The sequence below is a fragment of the Catharus ustulatus genome, chromosome 12 (assembly GCF_009819885.2).
Source record: "Catharus ustulatus isolate bCatUst1 chromosome 12, bCatUst1.pri.v2, whole genome shotgun sequence".
Lineage (NCBI taxonomy): Eukaryota > Metazoa > Chordata > Aves > Passeriformes > Turdidae > Catharus > Catharus ustulatus.
Window position 1 is genome coordinate 18,450,378 of NC_046232.1, and position 20,274 is coordinate 18,470,651.

The 20,274-nt window shown below is 45.8% G+C and overlaps 2 protein-coding genes across 5 annotated transcripts in view; both read left to right on the plus strand.

The window, feature by feature from the left end:
• ALDH1A3 (aldehyde dehydrogenase 1 family member A3) overlaps positions 1–1,141 on the plus strand; it is a 31,105-nt gene extending 29,964 nt beyond the window's left edge. The window contains exon 13 of the mRNA XM_033071108.1: positions 46–1,141. Within this exon, the coding sequence (XP_032926999.1) occupies positions 46–118 (73 nt within the window). The 3' untranslated portion in view covers positions 119–1,141. The remainder of the gene's footprint in view (positions 1–45) is intronic.
• A 3,182-nt stretch (positions 1,142–4,323) lies between these two features.
• The window catches only part of LRRK1 (leucine rich repeat kinase 1), a 72,241-nt gene continuing 56,290 nt past the window's right edge, over positions 4,324–20,274 (plus strand). For 2 of the 4 annotated variants that reach the window (XM_033070686.1, XM_033070687.1), the window contains exons 1-2: positions 4,324–4,393; positions 7,036–7,249. In XM_033070686.1, the coding sequence (XP_032926577.1) occupies positions 7,183–7,249 (67 nt within the window). In that variant the 5' untranslated portion in view covers positions 4,324–4,393; positions 7,036–7,182. Of the gene's footprint in view, positions 4,394–7,035; positions 7,250–7,764; positions 8,202–18,417; positions 18,620–20,274 lie in introns of those variants that run through there. The other 2 variants (XM_033070688.2, XM_033070689.2) reach the window with 2 other exon arrangements.

Here is a 20,274-nt window from a genome sequence, read left to right on the forward strand (position 1 = left end):
ACATTTGACAACTGTTTGTCCCTTTCCTCTTCTTTTCTCTTGCAGTGGGGAATATGCTTTGGCAGAATACACCGAAGTGAAAACAGTCACCATCAAACTCTCCCAGAAGAGTCCATGAAAACAGGGGGCCTAAAATGCTGACACTCTGAATGTGACACATGGGGGACGTGTTCAGAGCAAGGGGGAGGGGAGGGAAGGAAAATGGAAACACCTGTCTTTATTCCTCTAGAAACACTGAATCTACTGGACTCCATTTTACCAACTGGCTCTTCAAAAACTGATTCACTGCCCCAACTGGCAGTACACACTTGTACTCTACAAGTCCCTGGCTGTACATCTGCCTGCTCCCTGTGGCTCAAACACTGGTCAGTCACAGTGCTGGCAGGACATCTGCTTCCAAACTGTACCCCTGAAGGATGTGGACATCACTGGCATGTTAGAGAGACTGCTGGTACCATCAGAGGTACTGGCAAATCCTTCAGAGGCACTTGGCTTTCCCTTGGCAGAGATGGACTTGAGTGGTAAGGGTTAGAACAACTTGACTGGAGTTGGTGGAGTTTGTGTGAAGATTGCAGCTGAAGTTTGGAATGGGAGTGCAAGCTTTCATGGAAGGATCTGTAAGGAAATTCTCTTTGAAAGAGCTATCATGGTCTCTCTAAAGATAAGTGCATTCTCCATCCTGGTGATATTCTAGCCCTGAATGAGATTTGTGGGAGTTTCCTAGAGGACTCTTTTGGGGCCACTATGTCACCCAACAGAGCCAGACTTTTCAAGTGTCCTTGGAACCTGATGTTTGGGTGTGCATACACTACACATGCTGCAAATGCAAGTTCCTGACTTGCTGACCCTTCTGGCTCCCAGTGAGTCACAGTTGTATCTCAAACCTTCACTACAGCACTTTTCTCAAGAGGATTTTGCACTGCACTTACTGTGGTGACACCGAGTTGGATGCTGAGCATGTAGCATGGTAGATACCCCACAGAAAACACCCCATACCAATCCTGATCTGGGAGAGGGAGCAGAAGAGCTGCAGGAAACTGTCCTGCACTGTCTTGCTCTGTAACTTTCAGGCTTTTTGAACATCTCTTTGTTTTTTGAGCCAGGACTATTACTATGAGAGTAAAATTTGCCAGCTCTTTCACACTGCTTCTTTATCTTGTATGAATGTAGCTTAAAATACATTCCTGGAAGTGCAGTGTGAAAAGGCAGGTGCTCCCCAGCACACCTTGAGTGCTGAAGAGGAGGGTGTTCAAGCCAGTTACCATGGAATAAGCTGTGGCTGGACTTTAGTCTGTCAGCAGCTTCACAGCCATTGTCCTTGTGAGTGCTGTCATCTTGTGGCCAGCACAGAGAATCCTTTACTGAGAAAACTGCCTTGGATTGTCCCTTTCACAGCTGTCCATGGAGTGGCTGTCACACCGAGTTCATGCCTTAGCACCTCCTGCAGTAACTTCTTTGCATGCCCAGACATTATGATGATATTAATTATGAGTTTAATGACAAGCCACAGACTATCTTCAGTTCCTGGGTTCACTGCTTCCCCTCCTCCTGATTCTGCTGGAGACCCCTGGCAAAGGCACAGCCAGTCCCACGTCTGCAGGAGCTGTGAGTGTGCAGGAGTTAGTGGTGACAGCTTGGTAGGAAGTTCAGCTGATCCCTCTGGGGTTGCCCTCTGAGAACAAGCCCACCGAGGTTCCTTATGGCTTATCAGCAGATCTCCAGGGAGCACTGATAAGGATTGCTGCTCCAGATGTCAGAGCTTGGAGCAGAAATGCAGGTCTAACCTCTCTGCTGCAAGCCAGGATTTACCCAGTACCTTCCTTTGCTCACAGATAGGCTCAGACAGCAACAAATTCTGTTGCATGAGTGGAGCTTTTTTTGGAGGAGGAAGGAAGGTGGGTGGCGATAAGTAAGTAAGGGAAAAAGTTTGCATGAGCCTAAACTTCCTTATTAGTTGGTGAATGTTGAAATTGCACTTCAACATCACTTCACTTCTGACATGACATACCTCCAACAGTGTAACCAGGAGCCTGTCCTCCCACAGGGTGTGAGGCAGGAAAATCTCCCCATCCAGTGATGAAAATGTCCTCCCTTCCCCATGAAAGGCCAAATGGGATCATTGTAAATAAGTTTCTATTTTTGTAAGACACTTAAGAGTGCAAACATCTTCTCAGACAAACATTTTACTCTTGCCCACCTGAGGGTTGGGTAGGTGAGGCTGGTTATCTTGATGCATCTCTGTATTTTTGATAAACAGTGGTGGAGATTGAAATAATCTGAAATTCTTAAAATCCTACTCTTCTGGCTTTATATATATGATATATATTTCACTTTTTTTCCCCTTATCAAGTTTTTAAAAAGTCAACGTATCTCTTATTGTATAAATCAGGGTTTGACTCTACACACTGAATTTCCTAAGTTATATAACACTAGACACTAAAATAACCCCTTAGAGGGTATATATAGTCCTCCATTGCACAATAAGGCTTTCATATGAATACTAGTTGTTTTTTTTAAAAGAAAAGAACTATATTTATAAATTAGGATACAGTTAATCTAATGTATTTTTATAGCTAAAGGTACATGAAAATGTTATGTTTAAACCTCATGTATATATTTAGACTATGGATATCTTTTTTGTAATAGTTCTTGTTCCTAATAAATGTTTAACTTTGTGAAACAGGTGTATGTGAGGATTTAGTATCTCACTGGGGGACTGTGAGGGAATCTGCACTTGGAATAATTTTTAAAATTTGGGAAGAATTAGCCAATTTAAAGAATAAAGTGTGGTCAGTGCTCTGCACATCAAAACTTGAGTTGTGCCATTTACAGCAAGCAGAGGGAGGAGAGCAGAGCTGCAGGGGGAAGCACAAAGTTGGATCCTCTTTTCCTTCTGAGGTGAGCCTCAAAATGCAGAGTTAGTTCCAAGGCCCCGTGGCTCCTGCAGCCAGATGGGGATTCCTGCCCTGCTCTGGCTGCTTCTAAACCCCTTGAGACACATCCACCTCCAGTGTGGCTCTGCTAAATATGTTCCCAGCCCAGGTTTATTTCTCTCATCTGCAATGTAGATACACAGCAAGGACATTCCATTGTCTTTTAACTCTCTTCCCATCTGATGTGTGAGAATTTCCTACCAGCCAAACTCCTTGAATTTTCCACTCACTGACAGCATCACTCAGAAGCTTTCAGACTCCAGAAAAGGGAGATACAAAGGCATTACTGTGTGTGAAATAATCAGTGGGGACATAAGGAAGAGTGGGATGAGATTTGGGGAGAGAAAAAAGGGAAAAATTAGCTTGAATATGTGGGTAAATTATTGCCAGAGGAAATTAGAGACTATCATAATATAGGAAAAAGAGTTCTTTTCGGGTGTTTTCAAATATTGTGCTAAAAATGGTGTAAGAAAGGTCTGGCTCAGGGCTGGGCTGTGAGGCGTAAAAGGAGCAGCAGGCTGGGTAAGAGATGGAAAGGTGCTGAAAACAGGTAAGGCTGTTTTTTAGCTGTGTTAAAAGTCAGAAAACAATAGTATCGGTATGTACTTGCTCCCCACCTATGGCTGCAACTGGAGTCGGATTGACGGGGACCTGAACCCAGGGAAAAGCACCGGGGAACACCCGTTTGTGTCTCCACAATCATCCAAAGAAACCCCCAGGAAAATCTCAGCCTGCCGCAGCCCTTCTGTGAAAGCAAATCTGCCTCCAAGTGTCCATCAGTGACCCATTGCTGGGTACCGACCAGGGTAAAACACACCCTCTGTGTTTAATTTATAGAGTGACTACGAACAGCAAAGCAACAGGCACGCAGGTTTTATTTTTTTTTTCTTAGTTGGTCCGACGCGGGCTGGTAAATGGGGCAATCCCTGGCTTGTAGAGGCTCCTGGAGAGGAACGGGTCAGCACCAACACTGACTCCGTCCGAAGCGAGGGGGCAACCTCGCTCTGCTCTTCCACCAGCCCCGAACTCACCGCGATCCGGCCGAGGAGCAACTTTGAAAGCCCGAGCTGAGCCGGGCCCTGCCGGGGTAAAGCCGGGCCCTGCCGGGGCGATGAGCAGCGCTGTGGGAAGCTCCAACCCCCAGCCTGCTTTTTCCTAAAAAACTCAAACCCTCGGAGCCAAGGCGCTGCCGGGCCGAGCGGCTCGGCTCTGGGAAGCAGCTCCATCCCGCTCCTCAGGGGCAGGCCAGGGGCCGTGCCCGGGGCTCGCCCTTGGCCGGGGGCCGGAGGAGGAGCCGCGGTCCCGCTGCCTTCGCTGCCGGGCTCCCTCCGCCTCCGGGCCGCGGAGCGAGGCGTGCGGGCGGCGCCGGACGAGGAGGAGGCGGAGGAGCAGCAGCAGCAGCAGGAGGAGGAGGAGGAGGAGGCGGCGGCAGCGCCGGGAGCCGGCCCGGGACGATGGAGGTACCGTGGCTCTGCTGCCGCGTCTCGGGCACCTGCCCCGCCGCCAGGGCAGTGGGTGTGGGGGACTTGCCGGGGCGTTTCAGGTGGAAACGAGAGGGAAAAGCAGTTTGTTTTTAAAGAAAATGAAAGTTGGGAGGGAAGTTTGCGGGCGCAGCGCGGCCGCCCCGCCCGGCGGGGACGGGGAGCACCGGGACTCGCTGTGAGGGGACGCCCCACCCCGGCGGCTGGCAAACCGCTGGGAAAAGGCTGGAAAGGGGCTGGAAAGGCTTGGGAGAGCCCCCAGAGCGGGGTGTAGAGCCGGGTGTTCCCCAGGCCGAGGTGTGGGAGAAGGGGATGGCGTGGTGCTCGCTGCTCGCCCGGCCGGGAGGGATGCGGGTGCGGCGGGCAGGGAGCGCTGGGCTCGCCCTGGGCCCCGGGATCGACACCGGCAGCAGAGCCCCGACACCTTCCCTGCCCTGGGCCACATCCCCGGGGCTACCCAGCCCCGGCTGCGGTTGGCACAAACAACAGGTGGTTTGGGTGAAGCTCTGAAGTTTTAGCAGGGTTTTTTTAGTGTGTGACACGGGATGTAAATCGCATTTACACGTGTTCAGGTGTGTTCTGCATGGTCTGTCTCCTTCTGAACGGGATTCTGCAGAGCACAGGCTGCCTGAATCAAATCCAGACGTGCTGTTTGCACGTGTTGCAGTTGTGTGCAGCTCTGTAGGGATTTTTGAGATATATACAAAAAGATCCTGAAATACACAAATCCTGTGCACTCGGGCACTATGTGGCAGTAATACACATGGCTACAATGTTTAGCTTCTTGTGCAGTTAAAGGGAACTGATTACCAGAACCACGCTACTGTTTTTCCTGAAAATTATTTTTCCTTTTGCTTTATACGGGGAAAGTTTCAGCCAGGGGAGTAGGCTGAGCAGAGAGCTAAAAATCAGGAGTGGGATGGTTTTCAAGCCTCAGGGGTCCACGCTGACCCCCATTCAGTGTTTGTTGTACAGTTGCTGTGGGTGCACATGGTTTGTCCCCAGAGCAAGGAAGTGTCTCAGAAACCATCATCTGCTGCAGAGCTGGGGGTCAGAGTGTGCATGGGGAAGTGTTCCCTCTCCCTGGAGCTGCTGGGAGCATCACATCCCCTCCATTGTCAGAGTGAGAAACCTGGGCAGCTCTGGGGAGGTGTGAGAGCCTCCCTGACAGCTCTGCCTGGTGTGTCCCACCCATGGCATGGAGAGATGTGGGGTCCCAGCACAGCAGCTCTTCCTGCCAGTGTGGTCAAGAGAAGCTGAGACCAGGAGAGAAGCTGAGTCTGGTGGGACCCAGCACGTTCCAGGGCAGAATTCAGTCCTCCACAAACACAGCACAATTCAGCAGTTAGTGGGCTTGGATGTGTGATTAGGAATCACCTCCATCTCAGCCAGACTGGGGCACAGGATGTGAGTTTGGGCTCTTGCTGCCAGGCACTGCAAAGTCAGGGTCAGCAGAAGCTGAATGCACCTGAAATTCAAATATTTGCCTAGAAACAGCTGAAATAGGATGCAGTGATTTTTAGTGTTGTTGGCAGATGGTTGAAACCCAGTGTAAGGAGGGAGGAGCAGAAATCTTCCTGGAGAGTGGTGAGGGATCAACGTATTTTTGTATTCCCCATGGCCTTTGATCCCAGCTCAGGAAGCCAGCTCTGCTCAGGGTGAGTCAGGGCTGATCTCAGGCCTTGCTGGCCAGAGTGGGAGGTGGGTTATGAGCTTTGCTGAGCTGGAGCCTCAAATCAAAACTTCATCATCACGCACCAGACATGAGAAGAGCCAGTAAGAGTCAGTTGAGGGGCATCTTTTTGAGAGGTGTTTCCTGACTGAAACTGAAAGCAGAAAGTGAAGGAGCTCTGATGCTGGTGGGACAAACGCTGCAAATTCTCCAGGAGTTTGAACCTCTGTAGGAAGAGGTTAAAGGGTGGGTGTGCAGCTGTGGAAAGGGAGGGAGTTGGAAATGCCTTGGGAGACTGAGCTGTGCAGTTTTCTGCTGCCTGTTATACCAGGCAGTTCACAAGAAGCCAACCTTTAATAGCTCCTAAGGGCCTGATTTGCCTCCCTGATTGAAGAAGCCTGATGCTTCCAGGGTGGGAGACTTCTCAGAAAGGGCTGGACAGAGGGGACAGGAGCTGCTGTGTTTCTCTTCACCCTTTTCTCTTTCCTACACAGGGTTATCTCAGTAACCACATCAGTATTTTTCAGTTTCTCACAGTCTTACAAGAGCTGTGGTTGTCTTTGTGGATGGGAGAGGTTTTGAGGTTGCATTTAGGATTTTTCCAGCTGCACTGCAGGGTTTCAATGGTCTGCCTTTACACCAGCTTGTGGAGAATCTGAAACTGCAGCTGTGACCCCTGCCCACCCCCATGTCCTCTGCCCAGAGACTGAGTAGCTTTGGTGGTGAAAAATTACGAACATTATCTTTCTGTAGTGCAGAAATTGTTAGTCCCCTCTGTTAATTCATGTTGTGCTCTTTACAAAGCTGTTATGAAAATAATTGAATTTATGGGATAATGTATTTCTGCAGTGTGACATTTGGATAACTGTGTTAATAGTGGAGAGGAATGAACATCTCACCATTTCTGCAGCAGAACGATTAATTTGTTTTGTTGTTTATTTTTAAACAGAATAAATGATGTTTCATCAGGATGGTGCTCACTAGCAGCCTCTGCTCCTGCATTCATGTGATGGGGATCATCCAGCTCTGACAACACTACTCAGTCTGAAGGGCTGTGGAAAGTTTGTCTGTGGGACCTTCACAACTGTGACCCAGAATGTACTGGTGTGTGGGAACGGAGGAATCCGCTGTTTGCAGGGAGAGCAACATGGATCCACAAAATGGTAAATGGGAGGATTCAGCCCTTTCCTGTTCATATTAGGAGCAAAAGGTTCTAAGAGAACTCATTAGCCAGCTACCACTGGGCTTTGATGAAGTTTAAACATGTGGGAAGTTTTTTTGAGCCCTAATCTTTGAAAATTTACAGTCTAGAACGAGGAATTTTACTTCCAGGGAGAGTGGTGTTGAACTATGGAGGTGGTAAGAATAGCATTCCCCCAAAGATGGATGTTCTCCAAAGGCCTACAGAATTAGTCAATATATGTATCATGTCTCTCCAGTTCCTAAATATGTTTTACAAGATCTGTGCTTTCTCAGTGTGTGAATGCAAATATGTTCCCAGTCACTGATGCAATGGGTATTCAGGGTATGAAAGCTGCTAAAATCAGAGCATCTCTTCTCAGCCTGAACAGATATTAACTGCTCCAGTTTTACCCTCAGCTCCACTTCAGTGGCTTGCAGTGATTTCATGTTGTGCTAGATTAGGAGGTTTGTGTTTATGTAATAAAGAAATTCCCCTTTTGGAAGGGACATATGCTTCAGGTTGCTTCCTGTGAAATTTTATTTTTTTTCCTGAGCAGGCAAATTATTTTTGGATGGTTTCTCTCGCTGCAACCCTCAGCTCCCAGGCACTGCTGCCTTTCTCTGAGTCAAACCCCAGTTATGTTTCTGCAGCAAGAAATAGCCTCCTGTTCTTGTGTAACGGTGTTCCCCCCTTGCAGCAAGTGCTTCATTAGGAGGCAGCATCTGCGTTTGAAGTGTGGGAAGAAGGTGTGTTTGACGCTTTGTAGTGAGTAAGCAGGCTCCAGCAGAAGCTAATGTTTTTGCAGCCTTATTTTGGATTTTATCAGCAACTATGAAGCAAAACCTGATAGTTTATTCAGAGGCCTCCTTGTCTTGTTTGAAGACGTTTCTCAGCAGCGTCACAGGGAGCTCTGGGAACTCTTTCCTCTCTCCGTACGTATTCTGCTTGTTCTGTGATACTGGTTTTTCTGTTTGCTTTTGGTAATTAGCACTGTACCTTTCTGTAACACTTGGTTAGTGAATATTCTTAAAATTCTTAAATTCTGCCTTCTGAGTTTCTCTCTGGAAGAAATTATCTCCACTTGAATACTAAGCTATAAACCATGAGAAGAATTTTAATCTGCGCTAACGATTCAGAATTGCTAAATTTTTGTTCTGCAGTAGTGATCTGACAAGTTTTCTCACTGTTTAAAGATACAGTAAATAAATTATTGTAGGAGTGAATAACGAAATGAAAAGTGGAATGGTTATATTTTCTACATTTCAGTTCATTTTTCTTTTTTTTTTTTTTTTCCTGAGAACTTTATTACACGTTGCTGTTATATAATTCTATTCTGTTAAACTGGTTAGCTGGAAGCATGCAAATCTCACTGCTAGACTCTTCTATGTGGATATATCTGGGTTATATTATAAAGTGTATATATAATACATGACATATATATTTAAGTTAATATATATATTAACTTATATATGTATAAAGTTGTCTACAGTGTTGGAAAACTGGGAAAGGGATCCTCGTAAAGCTTAGGATCCCTGTACAAGGCACCAGTACTGCCATGGTGGATCTGCTCTTTATGAGGGTATTGTACACGCTTAAACTCATTGTTGTTTCAGGATTCTGTGCCAAGAACAGTTGTCATTAGCTAATGGGTCCACTCCCTGAGTGAGCTGGTCCTTTACAGGGGCTGCAGCAGGAGCACGGTGACTCAGCCTCCCATTGTTTACACCCCTGTAGGAACAATGTGGATGCAGCCTCCTGCTCCCATTCAGCAGAAGCTGCTGGGAAAGGGAGTGAGATCCCAGATCATTTCTTTAATGCTGACAACTTCATTAGTGCACAGAGCTTGGAGTCTTTATTTTTCTTTGGGCAGGAGGGACTGGCATGTGGCTGTGGGGGGTTTAACCTGAGCACGGTGGTGCTGGGGGCTCTGGGGTGGGTCGGTTGGATCAGCAGGGCTGGAGGCACCTTCCAGCAGATCCCTGTGCACCTTCATTATCTGAAGCCTTAGGATTTTTAGGAGTTTTTTTCCTGGCAGTTATAAAGCCTTGGCCAGTTGTTTCTGGAGGAAAGGTTCACAGCATCCTTGTTAGAAAATGTAAGATAGGATGCAGGGGCTCACCTTGCTCAGGTGTCTCTTGTGCTGTTCCTCTTGGTTGCCAGTGATCTTCCTGTGTCTCAGCTTTCCCTGTGTGCCAGCAGGATGCCAGCTTTCCCCAGGAGTGAGTGAGCTGTGTGTCAGAGCTGGACCCTCTCTGCCCTCCAGCCATGGGGCTGGGCTTGGCTTGGTGGTGGTGACCGAGTCCTCAGAGGGGATTTGTCACCAGAGCTCAGGGTGAGGCTCCCTTGTGGGTGCACTCAGCATCTCCCTTGCCTCCTCAAACCCTGCTTCCCCTCTCCTGGATTTGTTCCTCTTGTCCTAATTAAAAAGAAACTGAGCAGGGATATGGGGGTGGCTGCAGTCTCTCATGAAGTACAGGGTTTGTTTTTTTTAAAAAACTTGGTTAAAGAGCTCTGCATAATACAGAGAGGAGGTGGCATGATGGGAATTTTGTAGGAAGCACAAAGGAAGCCCAAAGGCATCACTTTATGAATGTGTAGAAAAGCATACATTGCCTTTCTATGGGCTGATTGATTTCTTTGAATCTTACAAAATTTCACAGCTAGGATCTAATTCTGGTGTGGTTTTCCAGGAGACAGTTCCTCAGAGGTGTAGAACAATCATTGCCTTCTGAAACATAAGGGTACTCTGTTAAAAAGCTTATCTCCTTCTTACTGTGAATTTTACTCAAAGTCACAGGGAATTCATATGCCACTGGTGTGTGTCTCAGAGATTGGATTATCCTTCAAACATGCCAGAGGGTGTCTCTTCTCTCCTGCTGAAGCTAGAAATGAGCACTAAAGAGGGGTGTTATGGTGGAAGGTGTTCTAACATTACATAATTAGGGACAGCAGTGCCAAGGAGAGCTGCCTGAAACTTTATAGTAGCTTTGCAGGTATTAATTTAGTGCACCTTGACAACTCTTTTTGAGGGAAATCAGTTGAAACTTGGTGACTTCCCACTGTCCAGGGAAGCACAGATGGACATGGACAGTGTGCCTGGAAAAGGGATTTAAATATTACTTGAGCGACCAAACAAATAACCAGAACATATGACTTGAGTTGTCATTTGGAGTGGACCAGAGGCTCCTAAAGCTGTGCTTTGCAGGTGCTGTGGTGACCCTGCAGCTCACAGGGCTTTCTATCTTTTCAGAAAGAAGCTGCCCACAATGGCAGTGACCTTTGCAACCCCAGCTGGGCCACGGCTCAGCTCAGATCTGACTCACAGGGAGCGCTGCTGCCTGCCCTGCTGCTTCCTGAATCCTGCAAAAGGCTCTGGTGTGAGTAAGGGTTGAACTGGAAAAGTCAAAGGGTTATTCAACAAGAGGGATTGCTCAGGAGTAAGTGGAATTTTATAGGAGAATTCTCACAGCAGTTTGAGTGGTGGCAGTTCAAGGTTGGCCAAGGGCAAATGGAGCTGTTTATCCTCCTGGGACACACTTTGTGCCTCCAGCTTTGCTCCTGGTTGGCATCAGGGCAGGATATGAGCAGAGGTGGACTGAATGGTCCTGATGGGTCCCTTCCAACACAGCCTGATCTCTAATTCTATGATTTCCTCACAGTTCTGCACCATTAAATGTGAAGGGCAGGAACTTGCAGCTTGAATAACTTTGTTTAAAAATCTTTCCTGCTGAATAGAGGAGGAAGGGAAAATCAGCACCAGGGATATCAGTTTGTTCCTCTTGAAGTCACCGTGTAAACCTTAAAACTTTCCCATCAGCTGTGTGTGGGGACAGGACCAGCAGCTGGGCCTGGGGGCACATTGTGCTGCATAACAGGGAAAAAGTACTCACAGCCTCTGTCCTGCTTTTTCCATCCACACATCAGCCTCTAGTAACATTGCCCTGAGTGTTTCATGACAGTGTGGGGTGAGAAGGACAGAGAGAGGATCTGGGAGATGAACTGAGCTCACAGAGCACTGGAGAGCTGCAAAGTGTGTCAGTTGTGTGAAGTTCTCCATAATCAGACTAAATCAGCCTTGAAGGTTTTCTGCTTTTCTTCCTGCTTATTAATCTGTGAGTAAATTCGAGTCCAAACAGCAAACTGAAAGGGTTCCTATGAGCTAAAAAAGCAGAAAATAGAACAGGTTTTGTATGTGAGTCAGTCTCACTGCAGAGTGCCCTGCAGAAGGAGAAGTAGGAAATGCTCAGCAGGAATAGGAAGTACACCAGCAAGGCAGTAATAGGCTTGTATTTTTAAATATTTAAATAAACTCTTCATACAGAAGTGGTGCAACCTCACAAGGGGCCAAGGGCTCCTACGGAAGGCTGGTCTGCAGCTGAACATGCCTGTGGTTAAACCTGCCCTCCTGTGCAGGGCTGGTGTTACAACATCCCTCCAAACCCAGCCTGCATTTCCAAAAGGGGCAAGGAATGCTGAGGCTTTTACAATTTTCCTGACAAAACCCATCAAAGCCAGCCTGCTCTTGAACTTGAGGGCTGTGTCAAGGAGGGCAGAGCTGCTGGGAGAGCCAGTGGTGCAGCAAAGGCCTTGGGAAGTTAATTGAGCAGAGAGGCTGCCCTGAGAGCCAGTTTGATTTACAGGCAGCAGTGAAACATTGATCTTTCTTTGAACTGCATCTGGAATTATCTGCTGCTTTACAGCTTTATTTTTACACCTTCATGTTAAAATGTATTTGTGGTGTATTGCATTGAACTGTAACTTATGACAACTCTATCTAGAAGCCTGGAAAACACCAAAGATAAGGTGATAATGTAATGAAGAAAATCCTGTGCCCTTTGAACTTGTACTCAGGGAGTTCTTTACAATGTTCCTGAGGTGTGATGTATGAGGGAGCTTTCAGGTGAGGGTCATGGAACTGCTCTCCTCTGTTTCAGTGGGGAAAAAGCAATTGATAGTGTTCACACCAACTCAGCCTTTACCAGGCCTGTAATTGATGTGCTGTTTTGACTGACATATCACAGCTGATTTTATACTTGCATTAAGAAAATGCTGTGAATGATGGGGTTTTATCCTCCCCAGAGCCTATGGGAGCTTTATCCAAAACCCATTACATTCTTTGCACTGACATAATGGGATCTTCAGGGATCCTTACAGCATTAATTCTCTGGTTTGTTTGTTTTTCACTGCTCTGATCAATAATGGGGCTGCCAGTGCTGTGCTTGCAGAAGGCAGTGAGCTGGGAGGAACTGTTTGCATTGCAGATGAGGGGAGGGGGAATGGATTTTATACCATTCAACTCCCAATCTGCTATATGAAATCATAAAATCATGGAATTTTTAAGGCTGGAAAAGACCTTTAGGGTCACTGATTCCAACTGTCCCCCAGCACTGCCAAGCCCACCATTAAACCATGTCCCCAAGTGCCACATCCACACAGCTTTTAAACCCCTCCAGGGATGGTGACTCAACCATGAAGTCTATCTCTTAATAGGTTCTGTTTCAGATTTTACATCAAGTCAGGCTGATATTTAATTCCTTCCCTTAATCCAAGTCTGTGTGCTCATTAGTGGGTCAGCAATTGCTTATTTGCATGATTATGTATCACCAGAGCAGCAGCTCTTTTATGTAAGCTGCTGATATTTTCACAACAGAACTATCTCAATGTTTTTTAATTTGTGCCTTGCCCTCACTTTAGAGGACCTATTTAAAAAGTCTTTAAGTTTTAGGAAAGGCTCTCACCCTTCCCAAAGCCATTCTGCAGTCAGGGGGACTCTGGGAGTGAGCAGTTCTTGTTGCTGGCAGGGCTTGGGGTCTGCCATGGAGATGCACAGTGGGAAGCCTGGGGCAGATCCTTTGTGTTTTGGCTCTGTCTCTCCAGTTGGAGAGGGCAGCAGATCCCTGGTGAGCTTCAGGAAATTCTCATCTGCAAAGACAAACCCTGTTAGTGTCACCCAGGGGTGAGGAAAGGGGTCAGTGTGCCACAGGAAGGGTGGTAGGAAGGAGCAGGGACCTGGGGCTGGGAGCTGGAGGAGCAGCTTCATTTCCTCTCTAATAGTCCATGTGTGGCTCCCAGGAATAAAGGCTGGCATTGCAGATACTGCTGGGGAAAACTCAGTCCCAGGCTGTCCCCAGCTCCTCTCTGCACATAGCTGAAAATCATGGAAAAATAACGAACCAAAGCAATGACTCAAACTAGAAGTCTGGATAAATTTAGCTCAAATATTCTTGGTATGTTTGTGGTCACTGTGGAAATTGCATCACTTCTTGTTTTAATGATCAAAATATTGCTTGGAAAACTGGCATGGCTACCCGAGGAGAGCTCAAAATGAAATCCTTTAAAAGCAAGTATGTCTTTGGAATTGCTTCACCTGCAGTTAATTGGTTTTGGGGGTTGTTTGTTTTATTCCTGCCTTGGTTAAGAAGTTTTTGGATTGGAGGTTATTGCTGCTTAATTGAAAAGCCGCAAGGTTTAGAGCTGATGCACTCTGCAGCATGATTATCTATTTCATATAAAATTTCTGTCTGGGGAGTAGGATTCAAAAAGAGTGCTGGTAATTGCTGAAGACAAGACCTCCTCCAGAATCTGCCTGCTCGTCTTTCTGTCTTTCACATCAAAGAGCCTTTGAAAATGCTTTTATTTTGGCATCAAACAGGAACATTTTATTTATTTTTTTTTTACAACACTAATGGACAGGATCCCTTTTCAGCTCTCATGCATAGCCTGAAAAACAAAAAGCCTGGCTCCTTGAGTGAGCTTGTAATCCTGGCCATAATTCTCCCATGTTTTGCACCTTGGACCTTTCACACAGTGGCAGGGTGTGAATAAAAGCTGCCAAATCAAAGCCATTTGCAAGGACAGGACCAGGTTCATGGATGCAATGGATCAGAGTTTGTCAGAGGTTGGTGGGAAGGGGATGAACTGTGCCCTGCCTCATTTTGCTGTCTGTGCCTTGGAGCAGACATCCAAAAATGCTGTGAGCTGCAGCAGGGTCACAGCATGGACAGAGGAGCCTCCCAGGCAGAGTCCTTGTCCTCCCTTCACTGGAATGGGTGCTGATATTCCCAGGCACCAGGAAGACAAAATACCTCCCTGCAAAAGCAGGCATTTCTGCCACTTGTAGGTTGTGTCACAAGTAGGGGAAGGTTTTATGGGGTTTTTGTGGTAGCCCCATTAAAGGTTTGGTGGCTGGCTGGGCCAACAGCAGAGGACTTTCCATCACATTTCCCTTCTGCTCAGACACAGCTGTTCAGGTGATCCTCCCTCTGAGCCAGTCTGTCCTGGAAACCAGGATCTTCTCTGACTCCTCTGGAAGAAGAGTCAGAAGTGGAAGTGCTCACATGGAGTTCAGTAGAAGCTGGAGTGGAGCCTCATTTTCTTCACTGTTTTGTGTGGATTTTTATTTTCTTTTCCAAGCTAACCTATGCTTCCCCTGGTGCTCTTCCCAGCTCTGCACTTCCCTTGGCTCTGATGTTGCCAAATTGTCTCTTCAAGTCTCTTGATGCCAACCATATCCAATATCTTGATTGCATTTTCTTTTTCTCTGCATGCAACACTTTTACTTAAACTGATCCAGAGTGGTTGTCTTAGTGATAAATGAGAAGTGAGGGTAGCAAGGAGTATTTTATTAGTCAAGCATCACAGTAAAGAAGCTCATTGAACTGTGTCTAACATGTACTAAACTTGGATTTTGCTGTGTGGGATGTTTGCCCCCTCAAATCTCTTGAAAGGCTTCTTCCTTTAGCTGTGTCTCCTGCTTCTATCAGTTTTTTTAATCAAAAATATTATCTTATTCTCCAAACTTTAGTCAAAGTAACTGGAAGGAATGTGTCCATGTGTCACACTCCTACACCTTATGTCTTTCTGGAGGGACAGATTTTGGCTGTTTCTGTGCTCTTATTTTTGACCAACAGTGGAGCTGCATTGATATAAATGGGTTTCCCATTGAGGAAAGTGTTTACCTGTGTTAATAAAATGAAACACAAGCTTAGGAGTTGCTTTTCCCAAGCCAGAGAAGGTGTGGGATTGCTGGATTTGTCTTTGGTGGAGCTGGTAGAAGATTTGTGTTAAGAAGAGACCTGAGCAGAGACCTTGGGCCCATCTTTGTCTGACACACAGCAAATCCCTCCTGAGCCCTCCACACGTAGCCTCTCACAGCTGGGGCTAAAAGCATTTGCTTCTTTCTAAAGCAAGTTTTAAATATGTGTCTGAGCAGCAGAAGTGGGCTGGCCATGAGTTGGTGCTTCCCCAATGTGAATAATTAATGTTTTAAATTTTTTTAGAAGAAGAATTTTGAGCAAATTATTTCTCTGAAAGGAGAGAAAACACTGGCGTGTGGGATTTTTTCTCCCTTCTGGTGAAAGCTTGAATGTTAGGGAAAAGGTTCAGAAGAAAGTTAGCCATGCAATTTTATTTTGTGGAGTTTCAAATGAAATCCAATCTTGGTTTGGTTTCATGGCTATAATATTTGATTCAATTGGACAGGAATGGTCTCATTGGAGACACCTTTCATCATTTAACAGTCCTCCCTTTCCAGCCATGCCTGGAAACCAAAACAAAGAAAATCCAGAAGTGTTGTCGTACTTCTGCATGCTTAATGTATATCTTCCAATTTAAAATTTGGAAAGCAAGAGTGGCATAGTTGGCCTTGCCTGCAGAAGCACATTTCTGAATGATTCAAGCTGTAGGATGGGAACCAAATCACTGAGGCCAAAAGACAAAAATAGAAACTTTCACTCCAGAGCTGAGTCATTCAGATTTTCAATACAGCAACGCTCTGGCTATTTGGAGTTCTCAATAGCTTCTCTTTGGGGGTGGAAGTTCACAGCATCACTGTTCTCTGTGGGCTTTGCTGATCCTTTGCACCAAAAGAGGGCATTGCTGGAGAGATGGAGGGCAGTCTGTGCCCTGTGCTTGCTGAAGGATATCCCTGCCCCATTCCCTCCGTGCCAGAGGGAATCACAGTCCTGCTCCTCTCCCACCAGGTACAGCCCAGAGCAGTGCAAGTGGAGCTGCATCTCACAAAGCCATCAATGAGGAACATCCTGTCCTCTTGCATGTCCTGCTTCCTTTTCCATGGATAGCTGCAGCTGTCATTAGTGACCCTGGATCTGTTCTGCACTTCCCAGCGTGGTTTGCTCAGTGCCATGATGGGTTTGTTCTGACACTCATATTCCAGTGTAATTCTGTGTGCTCTCTCTGACCCCATTGTCTTGTAGTGCCTTTGTGCAGGAAAGAATTCAGCAAAGAATAACCCAGCTCAGTTCCATTTTAACTTCTTGGACAATACAAACAATTCCCAGAGTCCCAGGAATTTGGGAGGTGCACACACAAATACAAGAGCCTGCCCAGATCTGGCACTGCCCAGACACTGCTGAGTCCCAGTGTTTTGAGGCTTTTCTGTTCCCTCTTCCCTCACTATCCTGGATGATGAAGAAATGGTTGTGTAAGTGTGGAGCTGAAGCCTTTGGAGGAGTCTGTTTCTCATAATTCCATTCTGGAGCCCAGTGTAAAGGCAGCAATCCAGAGCATTTTTCCACCCGGGACTTCATATTTTCCTTTCAGGCTTGCATTAGCAAATGTTTTTTTTTCCTTGCAGGTTAAAAGTGTTATAAATAGAAAATTTCCAATGATTCTGGTGATAATGGTTCACTCTACACAACTGCACCCAAAATTGTCAGTGTGGCCTGGGTGCTTGCTGGAAAATGTTCAGTGCAGATCCACGGATGCATGTGTGGTGCTGGCATGTAAACAATTTCAAAATACTTCCAGAATCTGCAGTAATAGTGAAAAAGATCCCTTCAGTGCTGGATTTTTGCCTTTGAAACATTCCTCTGTGTTTAAAATCTGGTTTCTTTTGGGGTTTTGAGTCTCCTTTTGGGGCAGTGAGCATTGATTGTGAGCTCTGTTGTAGATGTGGGTGGCTTTTGTGCTTAATACATCATCTTTTCCAGTGCCTTTGGCAGGCAGAGCTTAGTGCAGAGCCACTCCTTTAATTAGCTGAAATAATGGATGTTTGGAGGAGATGGAACCACAGGAAATAGGCAGAAAAAGTCCTGAGAAGCTGGCATATCCCACTTGTTGTGGGAAATATTAATTAGGGTCAGAGGGGCCATGACCCAGTTCTGGCACAGACTCTCTCCAGTGGGGATTTGGAACTTCCCAGATAAGCCATCTTGTTCTCAGTGTCTTCTCCCAGGGGGATTTATTGTTCTGACCATTTTTGAATCCTGACAGGAACATTTTAAAGCAGAATTGGTTGAGCCCCATGTATTTCAAAGCAGATCACTGGCTTCTTGCTGCAGGATGGTTTTGAGGCAGGTTCTGGCAGCGTGGGCACTTGAGGAGCACCAGAGATCTTGGTCTGTGGCTTTATCTTCTAAGAAATGGATTAATGAAATGAAAGAACAAAATCTTTTAACTTTTTTTTTTTTAAGGAAACCTTGAAGTGTCAGCTAGTTAGAGAAGGAACACAAAAGATACCTTTGCCTCATAAAGCTTTTTTTACCCACTTGGGCAGACTGAAATATTTATTTCTTTGTTTTTTATTGAAGAACCCAGGGCTTTGGGTTTTCTTCCTGGTTTGGGATGGGATTTTTCAGTATCTCAAAAATTTCCAGTTTTTTCTTACCCATCTAAATGGAAAGTGCAGTGTAGGGCAGATCCATCATCCTTTGAAATCACTGGAGGCTTCTCATTTGCTGCTGCACAGTTTGTTAGCCTGAAGTTTTCCAACGCAGCACAAGATGCATGAGTCTGTTGCAGAGACTCAGAAATAACATGGCTTTCCATTAATTTTGCAAACCAGCTGGGCAGAGCTTTTGTGGAGTAGTATTGAAAACTGTTCAGTGACATTGGTGAGTTTTGGAATGTTTGGAGGTGCTGGCTTTAAATATTCAGCACATTTTCAAGCTCACCCCTGCCCTATTTTTTACCTGTGTTGTGGCAGCGCTCAGAAGTCAAAATGGCAAAAGATTAAGCTGGTGCAGGTTAGCTGTAGCCATCTGGTGCTGTTGAGGAATTAATGTGTGAGCTGAGCCTGGAGAGGCAGCCTCCCTGCCCACCCCCATCCCCACATCCTCTGCACCAGAGGCTTGGATTTCGCCGTAATGGGACATGGAGATGAAAATATCTGTCAAGGCTAAACTGTGCTAGTTAATTCAGACAAAGGAGCAGCCAGCCAGCCATTCCATGCAGTGGCCACTGCAGGAGCTGCTGGTGCTGGAGCAGAGGTGGGTGGTTATCAGTCCCAGGAATTAACAGCTCAGTTGGGCATCGCTGGGTGGGATGCTGTGTTAAAGCATCAGCCTGATTTGCTCCCGTCTCTGGAAATACCTGCACACATTATGACAAGGTCAGTAGCTGTTTTCAAGTTGTTTTATTGTTGTAATTCTGTTTTTAGCTTCCTGATTTATCCTGGGTAAAGCATCTCATTTATATCTTTCTCTGGTAAATAAAAACATCCTGCCTAGTTGCAAAGAACTGCTGGTTATCGAAGGGCCTGATGTAACATTTGCAAACTTTTGTGAGTTTATGTGTCAGAGATGCAGTGATTTGGGCTGTAAAGGCAATAATCATCTGTACATTGTGCTGCTTTGTTATGCAGCTGTTTGCTGATTCACAGCACTGACCTGCAAACCCTCCCCTTTTACTAATGACAGGCTGTCAATTTAGAAATTTTAGAGGGTTTTTTTTCACCTGCTGTAATAATAAGGCCTGTGACAGGGTCTAACTACACATGACCCTAAAATTCTCATTGTACTCTTTATTGCTAAAAAGGATTATTTTTATTTTGTTTCTCTGAGCTGGGTCAGCAGTCTGTTGCACTTTAAAAGTGATACCTTGTGCCTTTTAATGTCAGTAAAATAACACTGCTTTTCATTGATAACCTCTGGTTTCATTGGGATATTTTTAAACAGAAAATTTGTCTTGCTCTTAGCTTTTATGAAGGGTTGTTACAGAAAAGCCAAACATAATATCTCCAAAGTATAAATCATTGAAATCAAGAGAGAAATAACTCAAGTTAGTTGTTTTTGTAAAGTCTGTTAAGTGCTGTGAGGAATAGATGATGGATGCATTTTTAGTGTCAGCAGATGCCTTCCCTTTTCCCCTCACAAACAGCCCTGGGTTTGCTTACAGCTTTTTTAGTAGAAAGCAAGAAAAGAAAAGAAGCTGTGGATCCATGGAGAGGCTGAACAAATATGATGCAGAGATGCAGAGGCTGCATATTAGGGGATAAACTCCATGGCTTTATTTTCATAGATGTTGAAAGGTGTTAGAGAAAAAGAATCCTCATTTCAAATAGGTTTCATGTATCTAATTTTGGTGCTGCTTTGGGGCAGAGCTCTCAGAGAAATCTGTTCCAGCAGCAACAGCCCAGATCTGTGTGCAATAACAGAGAAACCAAAAAAGATGGCACTGGGTGTGTAAAGTTTGTGGAGTTTCTTGGATAGTACAGGGATATCCAAGCAGTCCTGCTGGGATGTCATCCCTTGGTTTGCACACAGCAATGTGCCCTGTGCAGTCACACAGACCCTGTTGTTGTGCTGTGTGCATGAGCCAGTTCCTAAATCCATAAAATCTAAGCATTTAAAGCACTTTGCTATATCCAGGCTCAAATGCTCAGAGTGTTGCACAATCAAGTCCAAAAGCAGAGGTTCAGTGTTAGGAGCTCCAGTATTGCTCTCCTATCAAGGCTGGGTGAGGTGACTCTGACAGGAAAGCCATGAAGAGCTCAGGCAAGGAGCAGGAGACAAGCAAGGTTAAAAGCAGAGCAGGAGACAAGCAAGGTTAAAAGCAGAGCAGGATTTCTTTGGATTTCAGCCCAGATTTCTGCTAAAAATGGTTGGTGCATGTATTGGCAAAACTTTATTCCCAGCCTACATGAATGCCACTGCTGAGGATAGGTCAGTCATGCATCTTGTAGAAATAAAGCAGTCTTTAACCAGTAAAATGTAGTTTTCCTCATTTATTTCCCCCTCAGTGGTGAGTATAAATTAAGCTTATAGA